This window comes from Pteropus alecto, unplaced genomic scaffold (assembly GCF_000325575.1).
Source record: "Pteropus alecto unplaced genomic scaffold, ASM32557v1 scaffold121, whole genome shotgun sequence".
NCBI classification, from domain to species: domain Eukaryota; kingdom Metazoa; phylum Chordata; class Mammalia; order Chiroptera; family Pteropodidae; genus Pteropus; species Pteropus alecto.
This window is the reverse complement of record NW_006434369.1, coordinates 10,060,570-10,078,594: the sequence shown is the minus strand read 5'-3', so window position 1 is coordinate 10,078,594 and position 18,025 is coordinate 10,060,570. Positions and strand designations below refer to the sequence as shown.

The 18,025-nt window shown below is 40.2% G+C and overlaps 1 protein-coding gene and 1 long non-coding RNA gene across 3 annotated transcripts in view; one reads left to right on the top strand and one right to left on the bottom strand.

The window, feature by feature from the left end:
- NEDD9 (neural precursor cell expressed, developmentally down-regulated 9) overlaps positions 1-18,025 on the bottom strand; it is a 44,621-nt gene that overhangs the window by 20,543 nt on the left and 6,053 nt on the right. The window contains exon 2 of the mRNA XM_006909264.3: positions 5,296-5,742. Coding sequence (XP_006909326.1) covers positions 5,296-5,742 — 447 coding nt within the window. The remainder of the gene's footprint in view (positions 1-5,295; positions 5,743-18,025) is intronic.
- Positions 5,794-18,025, top strand: part of LOC112477637 — a 90,737-nt gene continuing 78,505 nt past the window's right edge. For both annotated transcript variants that reach the window (XR_003045532.1, XR_003045533.1), the window contains exon 1: positions 5,794-7,141. This is a non-coding gene — a long non-coding RNA (uncharacterized LOC112477637). The remainder of the gene's footprint in view (positions 7,142-18,025) is intronic.

The window sequence follows — 18,025 nt, the reverse complement described above, 5'->3', positions numbered from 1 at the left end:
TGTGTGTCCCATTTTGGAAGGTAGGAAATGCTCTTTAAAGATGATGTGATGGAGTCTAGATAAGTCTTAATATTACTTGAGTTTTCTGAGTGTCACCCCTGAAGCAGTACTTGCCTCAGCCTCGCCCATCATACACACTATAATGGCAGACCATTACAGCTTTAATGAACCCATGAACTCCCTTGAAATTAAGTGAAATGTATAACATATATTGGGACTATAGAGGAAAAAGAACTGCTGGGGTGCAGAAGGAAAGTTTCACAGAGGACATGAACACTGAAATGGGTGTTAAAGTGTGAATAGCATACACGAAGGAAGCTCTGTTTCTTAGTAGAAAAAAATGTAGTTCTCCTTTTTGGGTAACTATAGAAGGGTTAAGTCATCTTGTCATCTAAACTGGGCAAAATGCATTAAAGTTAGGCCCTCAGACAAGCCAGACTTTACATCAAACATGCTTCAGATGCTCATTTGTTGTGTATAGATAGTTATGATTATAGAAAACAGATGGTGACATATCCAAGACCCTTCTGGGTGAAAACTACCATGTATAATCCGACATAAGTCATAACCGTACTGTAATGACCTGGACGATGGGATTTGAACATTGTGTGACAGTGGATGAGTGATAAGATCGGAACCACTTTTCAGTTTATTTAAAGGTCAACTCAAATGCTTCATTTCTTGCTTCTGCCTTGTTCATTTGCTCATTGGCTGTTATCTGTGTGCTGATACTTTCCTATGAGCTTGGCCTATAGCAGTAAAGAAGCAGCCATGACCCTTGCCTGCCCTAATAGAGTTTATAATTAAGTTCATACTGATCTTCAGAGGGACTCAAAGGAAATCAAATTCCACCAGTTAGAATAAAAGCAACATGTTCAAGGAATAATCAGAGAAACACATGTAATTCCTTGTGAGATCAAGCATGAAATGGATGAACTCAGGTGGTAGTTTTACTGATCTTTGAAGCATGGAAATGAGGCTGATTTAGACCTTAGTAGGTCTTAGGGTTTTGGATGTTCGGGGCTCTGCTCTAAACTGTACTCTCACGTTAAGTAGAATTTTTGTTTTTAAAAAATCGAGAACATTTAAAAAAATAATTCGGCTTTTCAAATTATTGGACTATGAGTAACTATTTAGTTTAGAATTGCCTGTGTGTTCTTGGCAATCATGGGCCATATTTAGAAATCTTTGCAAAGAGAGAAAAGTCCAACCTACAAATTGTTTTCAAATGTAACGAAATAGTTATGAGCCCTAAATGTAACAATTAATGAGGATGACATGATATTGTTTCCTATACATTTGTCTAAGTGTTTATTAATTTCTATTTTGCAGTTTTCATGTTTCATATTTTGGAACCAAATTTTTTTTATTTAGCTTTCAAACGTTCACATAGGTCCCGGGCATTCTGCCCACAATGCCTAATGCATAAAACGGCCCTGCACACAACACCCAGAGTGAAAAAGACCAATGAAATTAAGTAAAGGTGTCAGTGTATATCGTTTCCAGATAACTTTGGGAATTCTCGTCCTCTGTGCAAAATTCTCGTAGATGCAAAGAGAGAGCCACATGCTCACAAGGAACAGCCTAAGCGCTAGCAATAAAGTATTCGCATATTTGGTATATAGTGAGAAACACAAAGAGGGCTCATGCAGTTCTAAATAAACTCTGGAAAAGGAAAGAAAAATGAAGAGAGAAGAACTAATATTTTTTAAAGCCTCTACTACATTAAGCAGTGTGCCAGGTCCTCTCTATGTATTGTTTCATTTAATTCGCACAACAGTCCTATGATTCTTCTCATTGTACAGACGAAGAAGCAAAGCCTAAAGAAGTCCAGTAATTTGCCAAGAAATAAGAGCTATGAAGAAACAGAACCAGGAGTCGGCCTAACCCCAAAGCCCATGTTCTTTTCACAATATTCATGCTGTCTTCTTGTTTCATGAAAGCGTGGATTGCTTATTTAATGAGTGATGAATGTCTTTTAATGTGGATGGGAGGCCAGAAGGAGAGTAGAGGCTGGAGTTTTCCAGAGAGCAAATTTGAAGTGTAGAAGGCAGAATTAACTGTCTTTATTTTTCCTTCGTGATTCATTAGTAGAAAAAACTGTGGTAAATAAAATTTTTGAATCTCACAGGCTGTTAGCAACATCAAGGGAATCTTTAACTGTGGAAAGTCCCAAATCATAATCAGATTGGAACATATCCAACTCCCTACTTGGTCCCTTCACAGTGTTTCTCGAAGTGCAGTCCTGCCACCTCCCCCCAGAACTGTCCAAGGAGTTTAATAAAATGCAGATTCCTGGGCCCCGGGATGAGGATCCGGGGAAAGGTCTGGGAATCTGCATTTCAGCTCACTTTTTTCTCCCTCTCCAGGGAGAAAACACTTTAGTGTTTCAGAACAAGATTCCACTGTCTCCTCTTTTTCTTCTTTAATAACTTTTAAGGACCACAGCTTAAACTACCAGGAATGTCTAGTTCTGGGTTCACCATCTTTTTATAGATGGGAAAGCCAAAGGGAACAATGGGTATAGGGCTATTTAGCTACAGTGAAAACCCACTGCCCTCTCTCCACTACCCTATTCCCCCTCGCTCCGCACCCCCCACCCGCCCGCCTCCACTGTACTGGGAATAACTCTTGGGTCCTTGGCTTAAATCATTAGGATGATTCTCACTTACTGAGAATATCCTGAGTCAGAAACCTACGCTGAGGGAATGACAGTTTTTAAAGTAGCCACTATTACCTAGAAGGTTAAAATTACTTTTTAGCAGCCAAGCCGTTTTCACTGGGAAGGAAGGAAGGAAGGAAAGAAGAAAGCAAGGAAGGAAGGAAGGAAGGAACGAGAGAAACAAAGGGAGAAAGAGAGAGATAAGGAGGGAGGGAAGGAGAGAGAACAAAAAAGAGGAGGAGAAGAGGAGGGGAGAGGAGGGAAGGGAGAGAGAAAAGAGGAAGAAGAGAGGGAGAGGAAGAGGGCAAACTCACTCCCATGGGAGTGTAAGCCAATGGTCCAGTGGGTAGGACGGAGATGGGCAGCCTAGAGAACCAGCGGCTCTAACATGACTTCTGAGGTGAGGTCAGGATATCCTGCAGAACGCGTGGCATTTGGCAGGGAAGAGCCAGGACCATTCTCTTTTGCCCCTCCCATTCTTGCCATGTTACCATCTCAGACCCCCCACTGCTTAAAGCAGCTCAGCTCTCTAGTCTTTATCTCCTCCTGAGCTCTGGTAAAGTCCAGGTCTGTTTGCATTCTCTGGAAAGGGTGCCAGAGGTTTCGGAAGTTGGCTTCTTCCTACAGGAATCATCTACCTTTCGCTAAACATAAAATGTTCCAATGATTTTAGAATTAAAAACACAAACATATTATTGAGTTCAAGTGCCCATGAGTAACCCCAATGCCCCAATATCAATCAAGAGATGGCGTGTGGCGTGATTAGAGTCTCTCTCCTCTAATAGGATGGAGAGTCACAGAGCAAATCTGCAGTACAGTTATAGCAAATAAAATGGGAAGAAGTCTGAAGTTTTAGGCTTTTCAGACTTGGAACCAAAAAGGTTGAGTCTAAAAAGGAAAACATGTCACCTTCCTGCCAAAATAAACTGATGAAAATTTAGACCCCACCACCTTTCAGCCAAGCATTTCCTGTTCTGGCCTTGCCTTCCCGATCTGCCTTGCACTAGCTCAGATGAAGGAAAAGCTATTTTTAAGGTGCAAACAACCAGGACTAAGAATGAGAGAAGTTATTATTTATAGTTACACCTTTCAACTGTTCTTTTCCCCCTCTAAAGTCAGAGGCCTGCTTTGGCTTTTCCTTTGAATCCAAAATCCCTGGGGTAAGGACATTGAAAGGTCAGGGCACAGTCTATAGCCTGCAGACAGGGATCATTGTCTTGGGCAACACAAGTCAGAAATCTGTTCACCACTTCTTGAGGAATTCCTCCCAATGTACACACACTCGGCTTAGGCAATAAATGTGCTTTGAGATGTGTTTTGTAAAACGTACTTTATGTATAAAAAGTGATTTGGGTACATTTGTGGTTTTGTTATTTAAGAAATCCAACAGTAAATTCCCCCCCTTTTTTTTTTCCAACAGGGGATTCCATTATCAGGCAAATAGATATTCCCTAATTTACATGGTTTTATAACTTTAGATTCTGCATAAGATTTTCTTGAGAGGAGCACCTGTATATGAGGTGTTCTAGGAGTCAATAAGCTCTTTCTGGTACTGAACTGGACCTTTCCTCTTGTAATTTTGGGGTCTTTTCTTATTCCCTTAAATCTATCCATTCTTAATACCAAACCTCACAGGATACTCTGTAGACTCTTGGAATTTGCCAGTAAACAAAAGAGAAAAGCCCTGCCTTTTAAAGCTCAGATCATTTCAGCTTTGGTTATTACCCCTATAAGCTCATTGACATTATTTTCCTCCCAGCACCTGACATGATAGTGTTTGCTTATGTCCCCGCATTATAGTGGCAGCATCATGAAGGTTTTGTTCACTCTTTAATTCATCATTGTATCACAAGCATCAAAAATATACTAGATGCTTGAAATTCATTCAATTAAAAATTTTTATTTATATCAAATTGTTCTGTCATTTGGAATTACATAGAGTGCTGAAGAGGTCCTTCCCTTTTTTAAACATGATGCAGTCCTAAACATCCTAGCTCCACTATTTTTACCCACTGGCTCAGACTTTATTATAGGACTACTTGAAGGATAAGAGAGAATGGGTCCTTTCTAATACAAGTATCTATGTGTTTTAAATGAGCCAAACTGTAAGCTAGCAACTCTGCAGAACAAACTGGTTAGCATGACCCACTCCCAGATTCCTTACTTCCTCTACTTCTAGTGAGTTCTTTGTGCAGCCAGGCCAATGGGGTCACGATTCAGCTTTTGGCAAAAGTAAGGTTTTTACAGCATCATTGTGCTTGTACAAAATTTGGTGTCTTGTACCACTCAAGGAAGAAATTGAAAAGATGAAACTATTTGAGTGCAGAAACTGGGTCTAAAAGCAGATCTATTAGAAGGACGAAGAGAAACAACTAAATGATCCAGCACGACCTGGGATGGCACAGGAACTTATGATGCTGTGCATCAACAGTTATTGGCACATGGTAGGAATTCAAGAAAGTTTTGCTGACAAACGAATGGAAAAATGATGCAAAAGTACTGCCCAATCTAGGGTATTTAGATATACTTACTTCTTGGAAGTGTCAAGTACTTATTTTGGGGATACTTCTATTGCTCTTAGGGCAACGGGAAAAAAATAAGGGGGAAAAAAATCTAGTCAGTAACTAACTCACCTTTTTACTTAAGTGAGGTCCATTAGCCCCGCCAATGCCTCTCTGCGCTGAAGGTGGTACTTGGTACACATCTTGTTCTTGGGTACCATGGCCAGTGGGTACTTGGTAAATTCCCTGATTTTGGTAGGAAGGTGGCACTTGGTAGACGGTGTCTCGAGGAGCACTCTGTGGGTTTGGCACTTGATAGAGCTTCTGTTGGCCAAAGGTCTGGTGTATCAGTCCAGAAGTAGGCTGGTCCTGACTGGAGGAGGTCTCCTGCACAGGGCCAATCAGAAGCTTCACCCGGTTGCCTGGGACAATGCCTTGCCGACCATGTAAGGAACAGAGCCACCATCCTTCGAGTCCTCCTGTGTTCTGCTCTATGACAGTCAGGATGTCTCCCTTGCGAAATGCCAGCTCCTCAGCGCACTCTGGGACATTGTCATATAAGGCTCTTGCCATAAGATTCTAAGAAGGAAAGAAGAGAGAGAAATCATATTAGAATATTAGTGCAGTCCCTTTAACACCTAAAACCCATGCTCTTATGGAGAGGCATACCTCCTGAAAAGAAGAGAATAATAAATCTGAACAATAGCCTGTAAGGAGGAAAACAGATGGTGCAGACAAAACACAGATACATACATACTGTGTCTGCCACCAATGACATCACACTGCCTCCTTGAAAAGCTCAGAACACCACAAGAGTTCTTTCCTCTAGCAGTAGACGCTGTGCCAAGGAATTATGAGTTAAAGAGTCAGAGAATGGTTCACCATACAAAACATTTTTCTTCCTTTCTTAAAGCCAGCTTAAAGAATAAAATATCTTAAGATATTCAGAAGTACTACAACTGACATTAATTTTTTCATATATTGGGGATAAAAGAGTCAAAGAACATCTCTAATAAAAAACAGTACAAACGGTATTTATATTTAGTGTTAAAATAGAAACAAAAGTACATTTATATATGTCTTGGCAGGGCTTAAAAATTCTCATTTTCAGTTGATCACAAGGTATTTGGATACAGGGAGAATCTCCAAGCAAGCATTTTTTCCATGATAATCAAGCATAGAGCATAGTGTGACAGTAGTCTGTATCTCCAGATTTGATGGCAGGGAGCTACTAAGAATTTATCACATATATGTAGATGCCATCTCTTTCTCTTTTGGTCTTTTATTGATACCTTTCGTGAAGGCCCCTCCTCACCCTGCCACGATTTCCTATTTCTTGAGTCTCACCATTCACATCAGAAAGGCTGTGCCTTCCCCTTTCAGGGGCCTAAAACCCTTTCTCTCTTTGTATGAAGGCCTGTCTGGCACATTCAGTACTAAGCAGACAGCCAAAGTAGGCATTCAGCAGAGAGTGGGCAGCCAGTGCGTGCTGACATTCTTGGAAGCTTTTCAAAGGCCCCAAAGATTTCATTTCTTGGCGTTAGTAATGTTTCGCAGCATGATGGCAGCCATCACCACATGCCTGCTCCTTCCCAGCACACAGAGGAGCCAGGAAACATCGTAAATTCACCACAAGCACTCGGAAAACTAAAAGTGATCTTTCTAGTGCTTCGCTAAATGTCTGGATGCACTAGGTGTTATTGCGATGATGATCATTTGTGAGAGAAAGAACGGCTGATTGGATGGAGCATGTTTGTGACTTTACATAATTGTGGAATTTGGGCTGTTGTTGTCCTTCCCCTATTTTCTTCTTTAGAAATGTGGACTTGATCTTTCGGCCTCATACTTTGCATTCCTTTATAAATGACACACGTTAATCATCTCCCCACTGTGCTGTAGGCCTTAACCACGGGTCTTTCTCCATGTGCTGATTCTCTGCTGTAGAGCGGCCGTGCCATGTTAAGCGATCTGCCCTTTGGTAAGTGGTTGGGAGGGAGTCTGACTTTTACTCTGCTAACCAGATTGCTTAACCTAAGGAAAGGAGGCAAAGCCATAGAGGTCAGTACCCAGGAGGCCTGGTAATGCTCTTTAAGAATAAGGTGGAAGTCTTTGTTCTTGAGAGTTTCGAGATCCAGGAAGTCTATGACTTAGACAAGAGAAGCCAAAGGGAAACTGAGTGGTTTGTGTTTCACGTGAAGATTTACTTTGTATTTATATTCTAGGAAGCTCCGGGTTCCTTCTAACAATTCAAAGTTCATGTACATAAAGATCAGTCATGCAGCATTATATTCTGGTTTGAGGAACCATTTGAGGATGTGTAAGAGTCTAAAATCTCCTGTTTCTCTTCCATCTTTTGGGCATTCTGTAGTTTAAAAGAAAAGTCATAGATTACAGAAGATAGTATTCTGGTCCTTTATACCAAAGTCAGTAGAAGGAAATTACTCTATTAGTGTATTGAGATTATAGAGCAGGGAGAGAGCTGACTCCTCTGGTCTCTGTCCCTTTCTCTGGGCCCATTCAACAACTGGGAAGGGCTGATAAGGAAGCTCCAAGATGAAATCAGAAGTTATAAAGAGTAGGGGCCAGTTCTTTGGGAACTCAGGGCGGATAGCTATGCAAATATATTGGCTTCAAAGAAGGGAAAGAAGAAAAAACAGAAAACAGTAGAAGGGCAAAGGACTACAGACCTAATCAGCATGAATAAATGTGAGGCTTTTGGAGTTGGGCCACTGCCATGGAACTCCATGACGCACTGAAGTAGAGCACTGGACCATGCTTGATTAGAGGCAGATAGAAATCCTTTGTATGAGAGTTGTTTTGGATGTCCTTTGTCTCCTGTCCCAGTGACCTCCTCACTACCTGCTAAGCAGCGTACTACTGTTTTTTAGACGTGCTTGAAGAGCTGCTTCTCAGGGAATACTTTCAGAGCGGTTTGTCCTTGCTAATGGACCACCGCAGACGAGTTCTCTTGACTAGTTAGTTGTTCACGATTTCTCAAAGTCCTCCCTACTGCCTACAGAGATCAGGATTTAGAGAGAGAGCTTGGTACGGCTGTTAGTGGCAGGCACCCCAGTGCTAGCCTGATACCTCACACACTGACAGATATTCGTGGCCTTTGCCGAACAAGAGTGAGTTATTTAATATCTGTGCAAGCTACAGAGAGCCGATGTTTACATCCAGCCACTCTCTCAAAACAGAAGGTTCCAGCTCCAGAGACCTTTAGAGATACCTGGATCCAACCTTCCTATTTGACAGATGAGGAAACAGGTTGGGGGCCAGACGGCAGTTTATCATTTGCCCAAGGCCACACAGTTGGTGTCAGAGATGGAAATAGAACTGTGTTCTCTTGGTTCCATTTTCTTTCCAGAACTCTAAGCCATCTTAGCTCTACGACACAATATCCTCCTAACTGGTCTCAATTCCATTCCATTCCATTCAGTTAAGTTCTAAAGATGACCAATTCTTCTTGTCATGTCTATAGAATAAATATATTATTGGGGTCTCGTGTTCTAGCTATGTGATGTGGGCAGATTACTTCTCTCCTTTGTGCCTTAACTTACTCAGCCATAAAATGAGAATGTGGATAATAGCACCTATCTCATGAGGTTTGCTGTAAGGATTAAATGAGTTATTTCAAGTTAAGTACTTTAATATTGCTGGAGATTTACAAAGTTACTATGACTATTTATTTAATTTGTGGATGGCATTTTGGCCTTAGGCTTCCTGCCCTGTTTGCCTCCTCTCAGCTCTAAAGGGTTAATCCTATTCTGATGATACTATTATCAACATATACACACATATTTATACATATCTGACATTTCCCTTGCTCACAATTACATTTAGAAGTGTCTCTCAAAACAGTGTTTTCTTGAATTAATGAGTTTTAGGCATTGCAACCTCTTGTCAAGGATCTGCCTACAAACAGCAATAATGAAACTATTGGTTGCTTTCAAGAGACCTTCTGAGACAAAATACTGACACTAATAATAAGGATATTACTAGACAAATTATGGGTAAATCTCATTAGGTTCCAGCAGAGTACAATCCATCAAAAAGAGGGGAAAAACATGGGTAAGGAGCTTGGCTTTTGAAAATACTTGGAGTGTTGGGGGAGGAATTCAGTAAGAAGATAACAGCAAGTTCATCTTCAGCTGGAATGCAAACCATCTCATTCAAAAGTGCACAGGCAAGTCATAAATAAACAAATTAAGAGTTAATTCCTCTGGCTAGGAGAAGGTGGAGGAGCCCTTTCCTTCAGTGTAAAGGTGAGACTCTCTATGGCCACAAGTCAGAAGGTGATTTTCTGAATATCTTAGAAAAACCCAGGAGAGGCAGATCTACTCTTTCTCGCCTCCTCGCCCCCGCCCCAATATTTATCTCCATAGCAAGAAAGGTCAACACAGAAACACATCAAGGAGAGATAACAGAGCTATGTAATTCTATATCCAGTTGGATGGTTAGCCGCCAGAGACTGGCAGCTAGAAATATAGCTTGGGCTTGGCAAACCACCAAAACAGTTGGGCATAGAACTTGAAGCCAGAGGAACTTTAAACAATTACAGTCCAACTCTTTCACTTTACAAATAAGGAAAACGAGCCTCAAGAAGTTAATGATTTGCCAAAGTCACCTAGCAAGAAAGTCATAGAACTAGGACAAGAATTTAGGCTTCTCGTCTCCAGCTCCAGAATTAGGACAGTATTTAATCAAATCCATATGCTACAAAAGTTGCGGTTCTAATCAGGATTGGAAATTGGCCTTTAGGGTCATAAATTCTAATTGAGGGAACTCTAATTGTAGCAGCCTCTAGCATTGATCCCCACCCCGATGTTTCTTGAAACTCTCCTCTGGCTTCCTGATACCACTTTCTGTTTTTCTCTCTTCTCTTTTTCTTATGACCACTCATCTTCCTTCTCTATCACAGACTAAAAGAAAAAAATTTTGGCTCATTCTTTAAGTGATCATCTTCTAAAGGGATCTCTCTTTTGCACTTTTCTCTTCTCTATATGTTCACTCTCCGTGGGAAATCACATCCATGCCGATGGTATCTGAACACAAAACACTCAGATCCATAGCTCCAGCTTAGATATTTCTTCTGCACTCCAGTCCCACATTTCCAGTTGTGTAATAGGTAACTTTATCTTGAAATCAACAAGTGCAAACACCCCTTTCTCCTGCTTTATCTCTCTTAGTTAACAGTATGACACAGCTGTCCAAGGTAGTAGCCTCAGAGGTTTCAGAGCCTCTTTACAACTCAAAACCCAATCACCTTGGACTCTGCCTTCTTCCTCAAGGCCACTCCTACTTCAGGCCCTCAGCAACTTCTTGCGGGGGAATATGACAATTGCTTCTCAACTAATTTTCCTGCATTCAACCTCTTCCCACCTCAAAAACCATTCATCTTCCGCATAATCAGAATAGTCATCTTTCCAAAACCTATCTGATTGTTTCTCTTCCCAGTTCTCTGTTATAGTATTTATTACAGTATGATTTGTATTATATCTTTCAAGATTGAGAACTCCTTAAGTTCATAAAGGCTGTCTTAGTCCTTGGCATTTCCAGAACTTGAGCCCAGTGTCTGAAACAAAATATATACTCATTAAATGTTTGCTAACTTGAAATGGATTCTGGACTCTGGTTTCCTGGTTCCCTACAGAGAGGATGAAATTTTTTTCTAGAGAAATCAGCATGACATTTGGTCAACATTTTCAGATGGATGTGGGAAAATAAATTAATGGAACCAGAGAGATAAATGGCATGTCCAAGTCACCCAAGCATCACAGCCGAAGAATGTGGGAGACAGCAAGCAGGAAGGTGCCCGCCTCTCTCTATTAAAACAGGATAATGACGTAGATAGTGAGCCCGAGTCTCATGTCCACAACCACTGAGCAAACAGGAAGGTCAAGATGAATTGACCATCCCAGCCCGATTAAATACAGTGTTCTCTGTAAGTGCCTTTTTTCCCTTCAGTGTAACCCACATCGGGCGGCAGGTGACTGAGCACCATTCATACTTTGCCAGGACTAAGGTTTCTGCTGTTCCTGGTTCCCAAGCTATGCCTGAGGAGTGGGTAGAAAATACCGTACAACTAGCCAGAACAGTGGGTACAAAAAACTCTAAGTTACATGACAATTCCCACATTATTCCCCACTCTTCCCTGCCTTTTTCCCCCCATTGCTATCAAAATATTAGGAAAGCTGCTTAGTCTTACTGCCAAGGAAACTATCTGCTATTCCAAATATGGAGAGGTATGACTTGTAATTTCCATGACCATTCATGCTGTTCTTTAAAGAGAAATGAGACACAATGGCTGCTGTGTCACCCCACTAAGACCGATAGCATCATCAATGGCCCAACTTCTTCTTCTTATTTTTACTTTACTCTGTATTTATCATGCTGGAGCTCCTGTCACAGCCTCAGGGCTGCCACATTCTCAGTATGACTTTCCTCAGGGCTGCCACATTCTCAGTATGACTTACCCAATCCCCAAATTTTAGCCTTGGGATCTGGCAGGGTGTGTATGCATGCACTTACACACACACACACACACACACACACACACACACACACACACAGCAGGACAGATTGTGAGAAACAGACACAGTATAGAAGGGAAAGGCCATTGTCAAGGAAATCAGTCCTAAAGGAAGTGGCTGAAGGATAAGCATTATGAAGGTCACTCTGAGGACGCAGGGGAAGAGAAAGAAAGGCTTCTGTACTTTTGTGACTGCTGACAAAAATCAGCTTCAGTTAGAGGGTCGTCAAACCACTTTGGCTACCTCCTAAGATCATCTTTAGGATATAAGGAGATGTGGTATTTCCCAAAAGAAGGAATCAGCCGTAGTCAGGAAACATGGATATCTATGTGTCTGGATTTTGGTTCCTGGAATACTCGGTTTACATCTGAGTTCTTTCATTGGGTGATCTGGAATGTAAAATTTTCTAAAAGTTGGATCTTCTCGAGATTATTAAGTAGTAGACACAAAGCTTTTAAGTTCAGGAGTTAGAAGATATGACACATAGCACATCCAAGTTCTTTCTCAGCAGTATTTGTAATTGCAATCTGACTGACTTTTCATTATGTGATCTGAACTAGTCACAGAAAGGCAGCAGCAGAATTCTTGTAGGCCCCACTAGTCCCTTGTCATACTGCTGATCACTAATGAGAAGTGTCCAACACTTGCCGCCAAAGATTCCTCTGGCATCTAGACCACATTTCAGCCAATACTTTTGTTTTCTGGAAAGCACTTCTAACTCCCTATGATGGTTACAAAGTTTATATGAGTATCTTGGACCCTCTCTGAATTTTCATGCTAATTACCCTGCCACAATTCCTTAAGTTTTCTTAGATTTTCCAGCCTTGTTGAACTTTAGCCATAGTATTCTCTTTGAGCATTTCTGAGTGGGAGATACTTTAAGAAATGTGACATTAGACACTTGCCCACTCAAAGTTATTCTTTGACATGCATCAGCCCTCACATACACCATTGGGGTGCACCCTGTGTATGATGGCCCATAAGGCTCCCAGGTTTGGAAAGCTTAATGTCTGTTCCATATTCTCATTTGATGAGAGATTGTTCAGGACCCAGCATTACTTTGGTGGTTCATATGCCAAAGTGACACTTGATAACTGATCAGGAGATCTGATGCTCATTGCAAATTTGGATATTTGGATCTCAGGAAGAAACTTCTTTTTGACCAGATTTGGCAACCTGATATGGACAGCATACCTGTGAGATTAAAAAAATTGTTTGTTAAAATGCTGGGTTCCTCTCCTTTCCTGCACTAGAACTAATGTCATCTATTCTCTCTTGATTTAAGGTTGACATAGAACAGAAACATTCACATGCTAGGATTTATTTACCATGAAACCAACAAAAGCCTAGAGAAAATTATTTGTTTTATATGAAAAAAAAATTACAAGTAGGTTGATAAGTGGGTGTGCATGTATGCATGTATGAGTATATGTATGAGACTAGTCCACTAGTCTGCTTCAATTATTTCTTGGCCATTCATGGAAGATAAGTTTGATTACTGACAGTATTTGAGAAAAATAAATTAGCTTTTGTCTCACAAGTCTGATGGTCATAAATAATACACGTGTCTATAGGAGCTCATTTTCTCACTCTTCTGTCATCTTTGAGATTGATCTAAGCAACTCCTGAAGGTCTTAAAGAAAGTGGAGTGACACGTAGGTTTCTATGGGTATTAGACCCAGAAGTCACCCAAAGCTAGAACCATCTAGACTAGAATTTTAAACCAAGAGGGATCTTAGAGATCGTTTTAACCTAATTTTCTTGTTTTACAACCCAGAGAGTCTCCTATTAGATTAGCATCAGAGCCAGCAAAAGCATCTGGTTCCTCTCTTAATCTAGGATTTTTTCCACTAGCCCAGAATATACTTCCTGAGAATCTTCTTCATCTTAAAATTTAGTACTGTTGCTATTAAGCTTGGCAATTTATAAGCATTTGTCCAAGGTTGCCTGGTTTTGATAGATTTTTCGTATAGTAGATTGGCAAAGGATCAAAAACATGGGGCAGGCACAAACTCTTTTCAGGGTTCTGCCCCTAGATAAATCTGACAGGCATCACATAATGATGAAGGCCTGACACCCACTCACCTAAAATATAGGTTTTATTAACAATAAAACAACCATCTGGATTTCAGCCAACATTACAGTGTTGGCACCAGATCACATCTATCTGCCTGTCTAGACAAATCCCTCAACATCCAGGCACTTGGGGGAAGCGAAATGAGAATTGTTATAAAGGAATAGGAGACTCTAGTCCATTATATTACAGTGTATTTCCAAAAACAAAAATTTCTCAAAATTCAAAACACACAAGTTACATCTAACAGAGTATTTTAAAAAAAGGGAAGATCTTCCTATTTTTTACATTTTCATATATCTTCCTACACCAAAGTATGGAGCCTGTAAAGAATGAAGTTATATCTAAATACAATATGATACAATACCAATATCTCAATACTATACGTACACATCCGGCAACCCTTGCTTTTCTCCCAGCCAGAACCCAGTTGACATAACTTGAATGCCAGCCCTCACGGGAACCCTTTTAGATGTCCCCTGACTTAGGTTTGATGCCTGATTGCTATTATTCCACTTAACTCGTGAGGTCTCCAAAGAGTTCTAAAAAATGGATCTGTATACTTGGTTAAGAGGGTATATGCAATCATATTCTGTCACCACTACAACTACAGAGTTGTCTGTAGATGTCTAAAGAAAGAACCTTTGGATGCTGCAGCTTCTCCGCTAGAGGAGAGGAAAGATGGCAGGAGCAAATGGAATAGAAAAAACTTCAAAATAAAATTGTTCATTGGTTAGGTATATAGATAAGCTCCTACATGTACATATTATATACCAGTTTATGAGAATAAAGTAGCTTTCTTTAAGGCCCAGTTCTAAATGCATATATATGTATATGTATATGTAGATGTAGATGTATATGTACCAGACTGTCTCTACAGCAACCTTAATTCTCTGAAGTCTGTCTTCCTTTGGCCTGATGGTTTTACATGTCACCTGAGGAAGACCCCCATGCTTCTTAATATTTTGTGGTATATGCTTGAACAAATTGGTGTTAAGCATGTAAGATTAAGTTTCTTTTTGGTTAGGACCTGTTATATTAAGCTCAACCTTGGTCATGATAAAATTATGGCAAACAGTTCTGTGGTTGTATCTTTGTGCTTCTATCACATCAAACCAGTAAGGTGATTATATTTAAGCAGAAAGAATTAGGGAAGATTAGGCCAGTAATTCTTAACTAGGGGGAATTTTGTCCTGCTAAGTGACATTTGGCAATGTTTGGAGACATTTTTGGTTATCACTGTGTGTGTGTGTGTGTGTGTGTGTGTGTGTGTGTTACTGGTTGCTAGTGGGTAGATGCCAGGGATGCTGCTAAACATCTTGCAATCAACATGACAATCCCCTATGACAAAGACTTATCCAGTCCTGAATGTCAATAGTGCCGATGTCATGAAACTCTGGAAACTAAACGGAATTAACAGAGTCTAGTCTCAGTCTTCATATGGGAAGTCTAATGACAATGAAATCACACTGCCTGTATGAATCTGTTTCTCCATCTGCAAAATGTGGATAATGAACATGTTCTTTATAACGATATTATGAGGAGTCATGAAATTATGTATGCAAAATGCTCTGATTTCTTCAGAAGAAAGGGTCTCTAAAAAATCATGCACAATTATTACTGCATTATTATGAGCTCATGAAATTGTGTCTTAAGAACTGTACTCCTCCCCCTCAAAAATAATTCCTCCAGGAAAAGAAAACAAACCAGAAATGATCTCATCATGATTACACCTGCCACACCAAAAAACAGACATAGTTCAGAGAAACTAAATTCTTTCCCTCTAGCAATGAAGTAAGCTGCGTCTGTAATTAAGATCTTAATAAGGGAGGCAGGAGGCTTGGGCAGACGCTGCAGGTTATGAGGCACAGAGCTACCAAGCCAGGTTTAAAACAAGAACAACTGAAATACAATCTCCCTGCTGCTTAACCTCTCAGGTGTTCTCTGCTCAAGTCCATATTGCAAAATGGGCTTTCCGTCATTTCTAAAGATGCTTATTTATGCAAGAAGAAGAAAAAGAAAAAGGACCACTCTATTATTTACAAGCAAATGTTATTTATAACTCTATGTGAAAAATTTACCTGCATTCACTTCAAAAAAACTTCTTAGATAATTTCCGGTCAAGAGGCTGACGTAAGGGAAAAGGGATAACGCCTTCGATGGTTGACTGATCTCTAGAGCAGCTCATATTGACTGTCTAGAGTGACCACATGTTCCTGAACTTTTCAAGGCAGGCCTAGTTTCAAATATCCTTCCCATTGTCAGACCATATGTCCCATTTTGGGGTTTGTGAAATATGGATATATTTCCTTAAATTTCCTACGTGAATTACATATATTTTAAACTAAAAATAAAAGATAGGTGTGCAAGTATATATCATGCTAATGGGTCTGCCTTGGTTGGATTTAGGATTTGGGAGGAAAAAAGATAGGTTTGATAAGAGTCTTTAATTCAGTCAATGGACATGTTTTCTAAATGGCAAGATGATCTTTATAAAGAAGTGAGATATATTCCAAAGGCATCTGGGCCTCTGTGAGACCGTCTAGAACTCCAGCTTCACAGTGAATGGGGTTATTAAGAGAGAGAATGCTGTTGAGCTAGCTGTATTTCTATCGTTCTCTACCCTGACCCCTATTTAAGGAGGTGCTCTTCACACTTAGCTCTGAGTGAAAAAAGTTGGAGAATCAGGGAATAACATGGAAGTTCTACCCCAGAGGAGCACTCAAGGGAAAAGAGGATTTCAAAATGTTGCTCTGCCAACTCTGTTGCGATAGTATTGAAATCTGCTGGTCCACTCAATCATTTTGTGCCAAACTCTGTCATACCACAAATGATTAGTAACACACACACTCACCCCTCATTGACAGATTACTAACATATACTATTAGATACTAAAGACTCGGAACTCCAAGAGGCATGGAGTGTTTGGAAGTCTATTTTGTACCCTTCTCAGTGAGCTGACTTTGCTTATTATGGTTATTGAGTGTTGGGGGCTGGGCAGCTGGGGTATCTCAGCCCATTCTTTCAGTAGAGTGCAGAGCCTGGTGACAGAGAAGCCTACACAAGTCAGCCACATTTCCTGTGGGGTGAAGAGCTAAGTTAAGGGCAACAAACTGACTACCATAAATTAATGAGCTTAAGGCTAATTCGTACAAGAGATAGCATGGGTTTCCACATAACTAAAAGAAATTAGGAAAAATATTAATGATACATCATCCTGTCTAATTATATATTGCTTTAATAAATAGAAAGATCTGGTTCAAATCTTAACCTTATATACCTTTTGGTTGTTGCAACTTTCTATTGAGCTTCACAAATAATCCCCTCCCACTGCCACACATACAAACATACACAGTAAAGAAAGGAAATTAAAAAGGATCTATCAAACATTTTTCTGCAATGCTTGCACTTCTACATATTCGTAGTTGCTCAGTCTTCATTTCTAGTAAACACAGACATCAATATTCCACATAAGTAACATTTTTGGTAACATCCTATAACTATTACCTTGACATAGTAGAAATATCAGCAGGGATTCTCATTTGCAGCGTACACACCAAGATTTACAAAGAAATAAGACACCTCCAAATCAGTGAACCAGCTTTAAATAAGGACTATGAACCACCTACTTAAACATTATTTAGTACCATTAATGGCTGGGAAGGACAAGATCATTTTAAAGAATAAAATGGTATTTACTAGTCCATGGTGGGGTCCAGGTTTATATTGAGAACATTCTACTTGCAATTTTAATATCTCCATGATCAGCTGCCCACTCCCTACTTTAACCATGCAAAACCACTGTCACACGCCATCACCAATCATATTTTCTGGAGTGTCTGTTCTATCTTCCTTAAAGTACATACTTCGATTCACCTGGATCACGTTGCCTACTAAACTATAGTCTAAAAGAATTACTCTTTCTGTGACGGGTGGAAAAGGTCACTGACAAGGCCATTTATCTTGAAATGAAGATTCCTTAGGAAGATAGTCTTTTGCAGCTAGGCTGTAATGTTCCCCAGGCATACAAAGTCCTCATTAACTGGTAAGAATTACCGCAGGGAGATGACTGGAATGTTCAAAGTAAATAAAATGGAGCGAGATGTTGTTGACAAAGTATAAACAGGTTTTTTAGGGGGAGAGGGTCCTCTTTCCATGCTCATAGTCTTTGCAATCATCCACTGCCTAGGAAACCAGCATCTATTCTCTGGCATTTTAAGTTGGAAATATAGTATTTCTTTCTAGTGGCCTTGTT